This window comes from Aptenodytes forsteri, unplaced genomic scaffold (genome assembly GCF_000699145.1).
Source record: "Aptenodytes forsteri isolate BGI_AS27 unplaced genomic scaffold, ASM69914v1 Scaffold88, whole genome shotgun sequence".
Classification (NCBI taxonomy): domain Eukaryota; kingdom Metazoa; phylum Chordata; class Aves; order Sphenisciformes; family Spheniscidae; genus Aptenodytes; species Aptenodytes forsteri.
Window position 1 is genome coordinate 714800 of NW_008795948.1, and position 13404 is coordinate 728203.

Sequence of the window (13404 nt, forward strand, 5' to 3'; positions counted from 1 at the left end):
ACCCTAATCTGGGGAAAGATGCCCCTGCCCATGGCGGGGGGTTGGACTAGATGACCTTTAGAGGTACCTTCCAACTCAAACTATTTTATGATTGTATGAAAATCTAAATAAGAGTTAAGAGGATAAATACCAGGAGACAATATCCCTTTGAAGGACTAGACTTTCATTTTTTCTACCCTTAAACTAGCAGTAGCAGAATCTTAATGTATTATTGGCACTGATACTGAAATACGAACAAAGAAAAAAAATACAAATTAACCATTTAAAAGTCATCTCTAAATGCTTGGAGGTTGTGTGATGTATGCCATCTTCGCCAATACACAAGGAATTGTAGCTTTCAGAACCTGCAATCTCTTTCCAGGAGGGATTCTTTTACACCATTTATTGCTTTTCTGCCCCAAAAATCCCCATTTCCTCTTGGGTGTTTTGTTTTGTTTTCAGTATCAAGAAAACTGAATCTGGCCTCAGTGATTGCTAAAAAACATGCTGATTGTCTTAGCATGTTGTATGTGTGGAGAGATTGATAACATTTTAATTGTACATGAAAGTTTGTTAAACAGGTAATAAAAAACTTCAGTTTTCCAAAGTCCATCATTATAATTAGATACAGCTAACAATTCTTCCCCTAGAAAGATCCTTTACTGCCCTACAAACAATTCAGTTAAAAGAGCTTTCTGTCTGGCAGTGGTTTGCTGTATCTTTGATAGCTGCTTTTCACTAGTTCTTCCCTTATAGGTTTTGTCTGCTCAACAAACTGCTTACACGTTATCAGTGGATATAGCTGAATGAGCTCAGAGCATGTTTTACAAAGACGGGCATGTTAAGCACCACTCCAGAAACATAATTATAACTGATTTTCAAACTCTTCCCCATGCAGATTCAGTTGGGTATCATTTCTATTTTTGGAGTGGGGAAAGCAGCAGTTTGCTGCTAGTTACAACTGGACATGAAATTGGTTCACCACTGATTCAATGGCAATCATTTACTGATGTGCACTGCAGTAATGGGTAATTTTGGAAATGTTACATTAGCCAGGGTAGACAAAAAAAAACCCCACAAAACGGTAGAAACAGAAATGCACATCAGCACTTACCCCAAGCTCTTGCTTTATGTCCCTCCTCTAATGCCTGCCACGCATTTTATCGAAAAGCCCCCGGATCCCAAATACACAGAGTTTTTTTCAGTGGTTGTTATTTTTATCTTAGCTACTTCCATTTTGGGACCTCAGTGAACAGCACATTTCAAAGACTGCCAGAGCACTAGCAACAGGTGGACATTCTTATATTATAAAAATAAAGACTGAAGCACTTGCATCCCCTGGTGGCAGTCTGATTTATTTTTCGGTAACAAAACACAAAACCAGTCTAAAGTCTCCATAAGAAAAATTGGAGTTCTATTTTTAACCATTTATGTATTGTTTACACAAATTGTTGTAAATGACAGAGAGAAAAAAAAATATTTTAAAATATTTTAAAGTGATTTTGTCTTTTTTGTCAGGGTAGCTGAAGCTATAAAGCCTTGCAAAACCCATGTGATTTTTGGACATTCCAATTATGAAGCTGTGAGAATTATTTGGAAAGACAGACTTAGAAGGAGCAGGCTAGTCAACTGGATTTACACTGCAAAAATTCCCACATTACTTCTGAAATTCTTTCTCTTACTGAAAACATTACACTCTGTGTTAGCAGGAAACCAGCCTTCAGCCAAACGACCCAAGAGATTAATTGTTTTCCAAAGCCAGAAGGGACAACTACAATCACCTATTCTGTTCTCTTACATAGCATAAATCAATGGCATTTTCCAAGGAAGCTCTGAAATTTCTTCCCCATGTCCTACATAAGTGTTCAGGAGCTTAACTCTCTGTACCCATATTGAAAATGCGTAGCATAAACTTCTTGAAGTGCAGGAACAAAATCTGATATCTCTGCCAGAGATGTCAGACTCTGATCTTCGCTCTGACCATTTATCCTAAGTGTAACTACATGGAAATATATCTGATTTACTAAGTGTCTATGGGAGTTGAACCAGACTTCACACATACATTCAAAAAACTGGCAAAGCATGCAGTAGAGACTAACACTTGTAGTCACAGCATAATGGAATGTTTTCTCATCACCACATACAACAGGCTTCTATAGTGCACAAGAACTGCAGGCTGTGCTTTCTCTGGGATAAGCTAGGATATAAGATTACTAAACTGCTTAGGAGAACACCTTGACAAGGCAGTGTCTGGTGGACCAGGATGAAATATCTCCCTGTGAATCTTGGCATTTTGCAGATCATACAACCAACGGTCCATCTTCTAGAGTGGCACAGCTTGTCCTCTCTGCAAATAAATGCAGAGCTATGAAGCTACTACCTCTCCAGTCCCCATCCAGGCCTTCATGCACCTGTGAGAAGCAATGTGTACAAGTCCTGACATTTTTGACAGCTCAGTGTGAGCAGGAAGGTTGCAAAGCAAAAACTAGTTCTCTAGTTCTTGTGAACAATGTTGGCATCTAGCCTCAGACCCCTCCAAAGAAAATAGCTGAGATAGATCAGGAACACAGGCTCCTACAGTTTTCAGCTGAATGAAGGATATCTGTTGGTAACCTTGGGCTCCCTTGTCCCTCTCTCTTAATCTGCAGGTGCTGTCTTAGACTTAAGCTCTCTAGTGCAGGGACTGTCTTAATCCATATTTAAGAGATCTAGATCAATGACTGGGGCTCCTCAGGCACTGCTGTTAGCAGAAAATAATAATTTTTTTTAAAGAAGCATATGCAAAGTAAACAGAAAGATTAGAATGCCCTATGACTGCTTTAAATGACGTGATGTCATAACTAAGATAAGGGATTCCATCTGACATTAAGATAGGAAGTTATTGGTATCTTATTTACAGTGTATTATGTGGATTATCATTTCAGATTATTCAGTTATTACTGATATTTTAAGAAATGTTCTATTTTTTCCCAGTAGATCAAAGCATAAATGGATTTTAAAATTATGTGTATTTGATGTTATGTGACAAACACACTCTTCTTCCTCGTGTTGCACATAAAACTATGCTGCAAATTAAGAATGAACTGCAGAATTTGACCATTTCTACAGAAATATGAAGCTGAATTACATTTCGATTACTCAGGCCCACGTTGCTGTGCCATCTGGTGGCTACTAGTTTGTAACGCAGATGCAGGCAAAAATACCCACCAAAACCCAAACCCCCTTCTTTTCCAGGCCTTTTCTCACTTTTTTACTCTATAAAACTTAATTTTCTATACGTTTTTTTTTCCTTTATTTCATCTGTGTCTTCAGGCAACAGAGCATCAATGAGAATGATCTTCATAAATATAAAAGTCAGTGCTATTTTTGCCACTACAGGCTATCTGGGACATCAGGAGGAGGCTGGTACAGACAACAAACTACAGAAGACCTATGACCTTCTGGAAAGCCAGTCAAAGCCATTACATTTGAAAGCAGGATGTCTATACTTTGTTTACTGCAATGGCATGTTACGAAGGACAATACATATATCTGTAATGAACTGAATCAACAGAACGAGGTAAATTTGAGGCATAAAGAAGTGACGCCCCTCCTGCCCCCTTACTATTTTAGGTCTGTCTTTACACAGAGCTATGTAACTAATACAGGGGTTTAAATCATAATTTTTACATAATGGCTGTTTTAATGCAGAAATCTACTTCAATTTCCTTACTGTTTCTCCTCCCCATCAGACGCTTCTGGTTAGCAGAGACACAGTAAGGCCACTGAAGTCCTTGACTCAGAAATGGAGCCCAGGTGCTTTTTTATTTCAACTGTACACAGAGAATACAGAAAAAAATAACTAAAATTCTCCTTCTCTTCTGCAGTGAACGGGATTAGTCCAGAAATCCCATGGTTTAAACAAGATACCTAGTTTCTCTACTGGGTCTCATTAATCTTACATCTTTACTAACAATAAACCTTGTCTGTGGACCTCCATTAGCCTTCCTGTGGGCTGGAAATCAAGAGACAAAATAATTATGGGCTTACACCCAGATGGGTGAAGAGGCTGATTAAATTCTTTACGCAGAACTTAATGGATTTTGGGGTTTTTTCATTATTATTGTTGCAGAGTCTATGACTGCAAGAATGCTTGGGGATATTCACAGAGTATCAGTGGCACTTCATATTCTAAAAAGTGAGAGAAGCAGAAAGACTACGGTTATTCAGATAGAAAATACTGAAATTCAAGATTTTTCAATCTGGGTTTTTTTAGAAATACCAACAACTTAAAACCACTAGTGAATACCTCAGAAGTAAAGACAGAACTGACACAGGAGGATATTTGCACCACTACAGTGTGATATAATCTAGAATGTGTCCTCCTTCAAATGGATTGACTTACCCATTATCCAACCCGTTCTGCCCAATTTTCTTTCCTACATCACCTACCATCACACCTGGCATTGGTAGGAGAGTTTTTGTGTCTCGAATCTGCATAGAAGTGGGACAAAACATCAGTTCAGTTGAGGAACAATGAAAGTTATTGGTTGAACTTTTCAAACAGTGAAAATATTCCCAACTTGTATTCTGTTATTAACGCTAACGAAAGCTCTGTTTTTTTCAAGCACATAATCCTGGATATAACTTGTACTTATGTATCCTTTTATTCAGGACATAGATCCCTTAATGAAAATTACTTGGGCAATATGACACTAATTACATCACTGTGTTAAATATGCCTTAACACTGATGACTGCTCTCATCAGACTAGCATTGAAACGTTCTTCAGGTGTACATAGACATAGTAGGAATCAATGGAACTTTTATGTAACAATCAGCTTTGAGATATTCCCTGATTTTTTAATAAATTCTGCTGAGTCTGCAACTAGTTCATTTTGCTACGTACAACTTCTCTACTGCATTGCCATATTTTCTGATGCCTTTAATCTTATAAACTGATCTCTGTGGTAGAAGCTTGCAGATTTCATGCAGATCAACCTGCAGCGCTGGCAGACATAAATCATCTTAAGTCTCATCCAAGACTTTCAGGGCTTCATATAGCATAGGTTTGTTCTAACTATACAGGTAGCGTGATAATCTGGAAGCTTTTCAGCTCTTTTGTATTTTTCAGAATTTATTGCAGAAAACTGACAGTATAAAACTGGCTGTAAAACCATCACAAAATCAGCGAACATTTAAAAACAGTACACTTGTTACAATTCCAATAAACGTTGAATGCATTAATTAAAGAAATCTGCTGGTCAGATATAAATAACAGCATAACAGAAAGCCTTTAATTTGAACCTACTCCCCCAAAAAAGAAAAAAAGATTAGCAATATTTCTACCCTACCTGTACAATAAAGGAATGTAATCCTTGGCGCTGTCCATCAGGAGTATAGAGCTGGGCGTACACAACTGCATGAGTGGCATGTTTCCCCATATTACCAACCCAGAACTTTGCAGCTTCAAAGTCAGGAGTATTGATAATAAATTCCTGTAGCCAGGAAAGAAAGGAGCAAATGATATAAATCATAAAAATCAACACATGGCTTTTTTTTTTTTTTCCATGACCATGGTAATGTTTTGAAAACATCCATTAACTGCCAGAGTTTCATTCTGTACTCCACTCCAACAGCTGAGATCTCTCTTACTGTGTTCAACCTGGGAGACAATACACATAGCTAGGAAAAATTTAGAGCTGAAAAAGTTCATCACTTCATTGTAAAGCCTGAAATTCAGCCTTTCAATTGCTCATTTAAGCAGTTAAAAAAAGTAAAGCAAAGTGATGGACTCAGAAGCATTTCCTAGATCTTAGGTTAAGCTGAGCTATGAGTCCACGTGAGGGACTTTGAGGGCTGTTTCAGCTGTGAGGGCTGAAACCTATGCAGGGACCACCTCCTTCTTACGCGGTTTTGTATGGAAAGGAAGCCTGGTTGACAGTGTGAAAGGCAGCACACTTCCCAGTTTGGACAACTGGGGGACCATGAGTAGTGGGAATTCTGAAGAATACATGAATCCTGAAATTTAGACATAGCTTCAGCATTCAGATTTTTAGATTCCAAATAGTGTGCTTTCTGGATGTAAAGAAATCTGAACTCAGAACTTTGTGATCTTAACAAAGATTTAGTCATTTCAGTCACTTTTACTGCAGTGCACTCATCACTAGCCTAAAACTCAATTTATTTAAATGGAACTTTTCATGCTGCCAATCTCACAAGTTTTGGTTGTTTTTGTTCTGAAAAGGGATCTGATCGTCCATGTTGCATAAATGCTCACTGAATTGCTTGTATATGAAAAAATGCACACTGGAATGTTGTCCTACTGAAGAATATAAAATCTTCTGTTTCAAATCTATGATTCTCATTTCTCATTCTTTTGAAGCCACTTCATAATGTGACATTGTTTGTTGACAGTAATAGCACCCAGTTCTGTATATTACAGTGCAATAAAATGCCAGTCTCTGGGGGAGATGATGACCCTTCTTGGGACTAAATTCAACTTGGCATAAACCAAGCATGTAGATGACAAAGAGAGAGAGAAAGTTCTATCAGCTTCCCTTCTTAACTTCTATTTTCTTCTCCCTTAATGTAAACCTATGATGAGTTCTATTAATTTACTGAAAAAATGTTAGGACAATGAATTTATTTCTGCAGTAGTGCTGATTTCAGAAAACAAATTATTAATAGTAAGCACTATCCTAATGGAAATAGCAGTTTATTGTTTTCTTCTTTGGGTCTCTTTGATAGTCTTGTTATCTTTTTTTTTAATTTCTTTTTCTCAGGAAATAATCCTGATCTTTGTACATAAAGCCTTCATATTTAAAGACAAAAGACAATTTAATCTGCACGTCCAACTACTCCTTAAAAGACACAACAAAGGAGAAGGATGCTATCCTTATTTTATATCACAAGCAGAAGAGAAAGCAAGAAAACAGGAATTGCTGGGTTTATTGTAAATGTTTATAATAATGTAAATATTTGACTTTTTTTTTTACATTTGGAATTGAACTTGACTCTTTCTTGTTAACCAAAAACATGCCTGAATCATTCTGTCCTGTTAGTGAATAACAGAGCTTAACAGTGTCAAACATTATTCCCGTGCATTAAGGACTAACCTGAGTGCTACGATCAAATGTGGCAGTAGTCCGTATGCCTTTGGTATTAGTTCCATGACTGAGTTCAGTCAGAGCAAAACATCCAAAAATCTAAATGAGGAGATATAAGGCACAGTTCAAGACCACTTTATTGCAGCAATGAGAACTGTAAGATTTTCAATTGATTGCAAATTCAGCTGTTGGAAAGTAACTTGCAATTGCAAGAAACCAATCAAATGTAACCCTAAGGCTAGGACATCATGCCTGCAGTAGAGTAACAGGCATATTTTTCCTTTGCTGATGGCTGACTCATTCAGGCAGGTACAGATTATTACATCCACTGACTAAGTTTTCAGCCATCTGGGTTGAAAGCACTGTTGTGTGGTGAAAACTGGCAAGTCTGCTTGCATTACAAGCAGTTCTGGGAACTCCCAAAGTTAGAGGAAAAACAGAATGAGAATTATTATTAAAATTGCAAATAGCCTACATTATTGAAGGGGATAAATTTATATCAGATCAATGTATGGATACACTTGGTTCTCAGCAGCGTTTAGGAACACTGCCTGCTTGAAGCCACACTGAAATGTGCATGCTGCAACCCCTCCCCCCAGACTGGTTTGGCCTGTAGTACATACTCTTCAGTAACAAACCTTTGAAAAGCAAGTAAGAATAAAACAAAAACAAACAAAAAAACCCCAAAACCTGAAGCCTCGCGCAAAATTATTCTGACAAATACATATCCTAAGGCTGTTGCTTAGACAGAGAGTCACTAAAAGAATTCATCCTGATCTTCAGCATGGGGTATCCAATCCGATAAACACACAATTTCAGAAAATTAAATAAGCAAGGAAGGTGAATGGTTGGCAAAAAAAAAAAAAGATAAGAAGTGATAAAGTATAACAAAAGAAGCATGAAGCTTAGTTTGGGTGCGCTCAGCATATATATCTTGCAAAATCAAAGAGGGTCAGGCCAGACAGCGAATGCTGCCCACATGGCCAAATGGCATAGACAGGAGAAACTGTTTAGGATTGGTTCCTTCTATACCAGATAGGCTGCACTTATTCTGCGGCGTACTTGATCCTGAGTCTCCATTGGACTCCATGTGGTGTTTCTGTGGCATTAAGACATTATTATTTTCCATTTTATAGCATCATGGCAAGGGTATGTGCTGCACAGTGTATGATGTAGATGTGGGAGACGGGAGTGTTTGAGTGTGCAAAACTTGCTAGGGTACTCTTAAATGACTGTGGATGGAGACTAAACTGGTGTAGTGTCATCTATATTGCTTTTTGGGAGAAGTCCCCAAACGTTGCCTGCACGTTAGCTTGGACAGTCTAAAACAGAACCAGGAAGTGGCATAATAGCTAGCAGTGAGGATAGTCAGGGCTCAGTGCTTGAATCCGCTCCTTGGTCTTTTCTTTGCTATTCAGAAGTACCTAGGTATGTAAAGAGATCAGAAATAACACAAAGGTGCAGGTGGTGCCACAGTTCTGACAGTGCCCATTTCTCACAAGTTATAATAAAAAAAAAAAATTACCTCCATGCTATAAACTTGTTTCACAAAGTCTGCAAACCTCTTAGAAGCACTCAAAATTGTACCTGCAAATACCTGTAAAAAGAGAGAATTATGAATTAAATCAGTGACCTCGTGATGGGAAGCACAAATTGCACATGTGTAATAATTTGTAATAGTGATTTCCATTAAAGAGACCAGGGAAAGGAGGCTGCACAGTAAAGTACTACTTAGACTATAGCTGGAGGAGGTAAGTCAGGATTTGGAGGAGGTAAGCCGCAATTCGATCTTGTCAAGGCCCCTTTACAGAGGACTGAACTTTTCACAGCTCTAACCTGTTCAAGCCTTCGTTGCAAACTCTTAAAAATGCTTAATGAGCTCACTTTCCACTTGTCCTTGATGTCCCCTTGAGTAAAGTCAAACTTTAAGACTATTCTAGTTCGTGTTACTGCAAATGGATTGGGAACTGAAGGTAGCTGCTTCAAGATCAGACAAGAACACTGTTTTTAAAGCTACCTTCAGTTTTGCTAGATGGATATTCACATAACAAAACTATAATTCCCAGACCCTCCAAGCCACGTGAACAGTAATAATTAATTAATTCAACTAATATTATTTGACCAGCTATGTCAAGTATTCCTTCTGAGAGACTCATCTAGGGAGTCACCGATGAACAGAATCCCAGCCACTGATGTGAGTGAGAAACTTTACACTGGTTTCCATTCCTTCTGGATTCTGCCCTGAATCAAGACGCTGGGGGTTAGGCAAGGAAGTTTCTGATACCTGTTATCTGTAGCAAAGACATAGTCACCAAATAGGGCCCAACAACCAAGTTCTTTGGCTGCTACTGCCCTAGAGAGGAGGCAGAGGAGGGGACAAAAGAAGGTGGAACTGTAGGCATCAAAATATCTTTCTGTAGCTCTGTCTATACTGCTCCACCTTTACCTTCCAGGTGGGATTCCAGTGGAGACAGGGCTTAATGACAAAGATCTACTAACTTCATCCCACAGCTCTCTGATTCTGCTAAATAGTTAAACTGAATTCCATTTTTGAAAACAAAGGACTGGGAAAAGATATAACTTTAATAAAATAGGCAGAAAGCAACGGAATTATGGTATTACAAGACACTTAAATTGAAATATACACCACTATACCCTTTGAACTGTACTTACACCGCAATGTAGGGAATACTGGAGACATGGAGACCAATCGTACATTCCTATACAGACGATCATATTCAGTATCTTTAATGGGTTCTCTATGATCTCTTGCTGAGTAAGAAAATCATACTCAAAGAGCCTTTTACAGCGCAGGAATGTCAGCTCCTGATATTTCTCACGGCACAAATCTTCTCCAGGATGATGTGCAAAGAGAGGATCACTTTCCAGAGCAGAGAAGATTCTGTTCTTGAGGAGGAAAAAAAAATGACATGAGAATGTTACTCTAAAAGCATTAACAAAACAAGTCAATGTTCTTCTAGGATAATACTAGGCCTCAAACTACAATTGTTTGATAGAAGATGTAAATTTATAAAGCCAAAACTCCAGAGAATTAAAAAATATATTTAAATGGTCTGTCATTATATACACTGTTCATGCAGTTAAATTTTATGAAAGCTCCTTTGTCATGAAATAGTAAGCGTGGGACTGATTCACTCTGAATGTAAGAGAACAGTATGGTAAAACTTACTTGCTTTTTATAGCAGCTTCATTATTTCACTATATGAAGCTGCTGGCAGGATGTAAAGGGCAATGGCCCTCAATCTGAGGATAAAGGTAAAACTCCAGGGGTTACATTCAGTTAGAAATATGCCATAATGGTAAAGTCATTAAGCTATCACAACTGCTCTGTTCCCAGATGAAAGCAGAAATGTACTCCATTTAATGGAACCATCATATGCAGCCATTCAATATGGGGATGTGCATCTTTTAATGTTTTAATTTGGATTTTTTTTTGGTTAGATGATATACTATGGCATTTTTTACCTCAGATCTCTGTGTCTTCAAGATACCAACATCTTCTTAATTGTCTTTCACATAATTTAGAAAAAAAATGCAGTGCCTTAGGCAAAATCTTTTTTAAAAGGTTTTTAAAGCCCTTTCCTCCTCTCTGAAGATTATGACACAGTAAGAAGGAAGAAAATCAGATTTCCTGTGCTTTTCTTTGAAAGGTAGGGTCATTCCCTCTCTCTGGGTGAACAACACTATTTGCCCATACAGCTTTGAAACTCCCTCAGACACAGAGCACTTGTGTTTTTTCTATGCTCTTAAGCATATCAGTCAGATGCAGAACAAGGCATTTTTGATTTCTCTGATCCACCTTCTAAGATTTTAATAATTATGGTGAATGTTCAAGATGAGCTTAAATCCATGTAAATCTATACCACCTTCAAAAAAGCCAGTTTTTTCTCCTCCTACATCTCCAAGTCACGTATTCCCACACCATCTCTTGGGCTGCAATTAATCTCTTTTTTGGTAGGGTTAGCTTTCAGCTAGGTAGGCATGCTAATCTGTCCAACTGCAATGCCATATAAGCGTTAATGCAAGCACGGAAGATCGTAGGAAATTATGTCAGGTCAAAGGAAGACAGAAATACTATGTTTGACAGTGGCATGAACTTAGCTCAGCTCAAGTGCATCGTAAAACCATGGGATATATGATTTAATGCAAACAGTACAGTAAAGAAATATGGTAGAATATAGTTCTTTCTCAGTTTGAAATGAACACTGAAGTTCTGTAATGTAGCACCTGCTGGTCCCCCTGTACTGATGTTCAGTAATGAAATAAGCCTTATGAGACAGCAAAGTAGGTTGCTTAAAAGTTCAGTTCTGTTCTGAAAATTGGATGTGCAAAATCAATTTCTTCATGCTCCATATCTACAGAGTATTATTAAAGTAAATAGTCTCCCTTTGAAAATCGCATACTTGCTTCTACTGATATCTCCAAAATTAAAACATGCTTACAATTCTTGCAAAGTTTACCTTAAGCTGGATGGTATCTTCGCCATCTAGAAACACTGCCATCTCCTTCCAGTTGAAGGAAGCTTTCTTACGGTATTTGCAAAGCGGTCCTTTAGGGAAATCTGGTAGCAAAGTATCCCAGGAACTTTGGTTGCCAGTGGCTTCTTTCCGATTCAGTGTGGATGTCATTGTTAACTAAACTGCACCAAACAAGAAAAGATACATCACGAACTGAAGCACCGCAGATGTCTAATTTTTAATAATAAAAAGAAATCAAAAGGGTTAATTAAATCCATAGACTTGTTCAAATGTATGAGTACAGCAGTGCAGAGCCAACTGAAAGCTTGCCCTTCCATTTTTCTAATTAAATTGGTTTTATATGTTTTTTTCTAATTGCTTTTATATAAGTACAAGCTAAGAAAAAAAAATGCCTTTGATCAAATGTAAATGAATTACATGGTCTTTGTTATTAAAATATGAGATACACCTTTTAAAATAAGCAAAATATGAAACAGGGACACTATTGGTTAATATTGCATAATAAAAAAGGGGGGATGAGATAAAAGATCCAGGCAAGAAAATAACATCTTAAATAACATAATGTGAATAATTGTTACCTCGCTTCTAACTTAAATGCAAAATAATAAAATATTAAAGCACCCAAATATGCATACAAAGTCCTGTTCAAATGCAGGAGATGCCTGTATTATTTCCACATTGCTAGTTAACATTTAAACAACTTTTAACTAAATGGCATGTTGGTTATATGATAAGGTTTGCTTTTATATAACTGAAGTGATAAGCCATTGTTTGTGCATAAACATGAGACAGAAGACAACAGGGAAACAGCAGGAACTCTGCCCTTATCTTCCACTGGCTGAATATATGAAAGAGTTAAGTGGGTAATAAAACCTTTATTTCACGTACACCAAGTGCAAGAAACAAATTTCTGTAAAATTCTGCACATTTGCATCTCCTTCACCTAATTTAATCTTGTCCAGAACTGGGTTAGCTCCCACAGAACCACTTGACTCTGTGGGCACTATGCTACATGGGTGTATCTGCCCAGGCCATCGGGAGTATGGCGCAGAAACAAAAAGGTGGCTTTACATGGGGGAAACATAAACACTTCCAGCCCTGTATACTATTCCATTGCTTTGATATGGTGAACATTTCGAATTGTGAAACTAGAACAGTATCAACATGTTGTCCATCACTAACATTGGCTTGACTAGAACAGGCGAATGGGACAAGCAGGAGGCCCTGTTTGCAATGGGTCTGTAAAAGGTACAGATTAAACCTGCATAAATGAAATCAAATAAAACTATGACAGTTGTGACTTCTACAAAACACATAAAACCATAGGGCTTTTCTTCTACATGGATGATGCAGTTCTGGAAAATTGTAAGCATGCAGGTATGCACTTCACTTAAGTGTCATATTGCCATACTCAAGAATAAATTTAAAATAATACAAAGTATCAACTTTGCAACCACATTTAAACTTCACTTTTCCTTCTTTCTTCCCTAAAGTTTAAATTTTCCTTTCTGTTATGTGGTGGCTTATAACATTTTTTGTCTGTCTTCCCACTAAACATTTCTTTCTGAATACACTTTTTTCTGTGCTGAGTAGACCTCACTCTTGTGTATGTGATCAAAAGCAGTAAGGCCCCATGAAGTCTGATGACATTTTCCTCTGTATATCTATGGGTTGTACAAGCGCATTACAAAACTTCACAGAACCAGCAGGATTTCATTATCAGTAGGTACAAACGCACTGGTTTGGGAGAGAAGGGGAATCATAGAATCGTAGAACAGTTTGGGTTGGAAGGGACCTCTAAAGGTCATCTGGTCCACCCCCCCTGCCACAGGCAGGGA

The 13404-nt window shown here is 37.8% G+C and overlaps 1 protein-coding gene across 1 annotated transcript in view; it reads right to left on the reverse strand.

Annotated features, from left to right (window-relative positions):
- Nucleotides 1–11721, reverse strand: part of ACOX3 (acyl-CoA oxidase 3, pristanoyl) — a 35096-nt gene extending 23375 nt beyond the window's left edge. Inside the window, exons 1-6 of the mRNA XM_009285373.1 lie at nt 11549–11721; nt 9741–9974; nt 8593–8664; nt 7077–7166; nt 5313–5456; nt 4364–4452 (exon numbers count right to left, since the gene is read on the reverse strand). Of these exons, the coding sequence (XP_009283648.1) occupies nt 4364–4452; nt 5313–5456; nt 7077–7166; nt 8593–8664; nt 9741–9974; nt 11549–11716 (797 nt within the window). The 5' untranslated portion in view covers nt 11717–11721. The remainder of the gene's footprint in view (nt 1–4363; nt 4453–5312; nt 5457–7076; nt 7167–8592; nt 8665–9740; nt 9975–11548) is intronic.
- Between the last annotated feature and the right edge of the window lie 1683 nt (nt 11722–13404).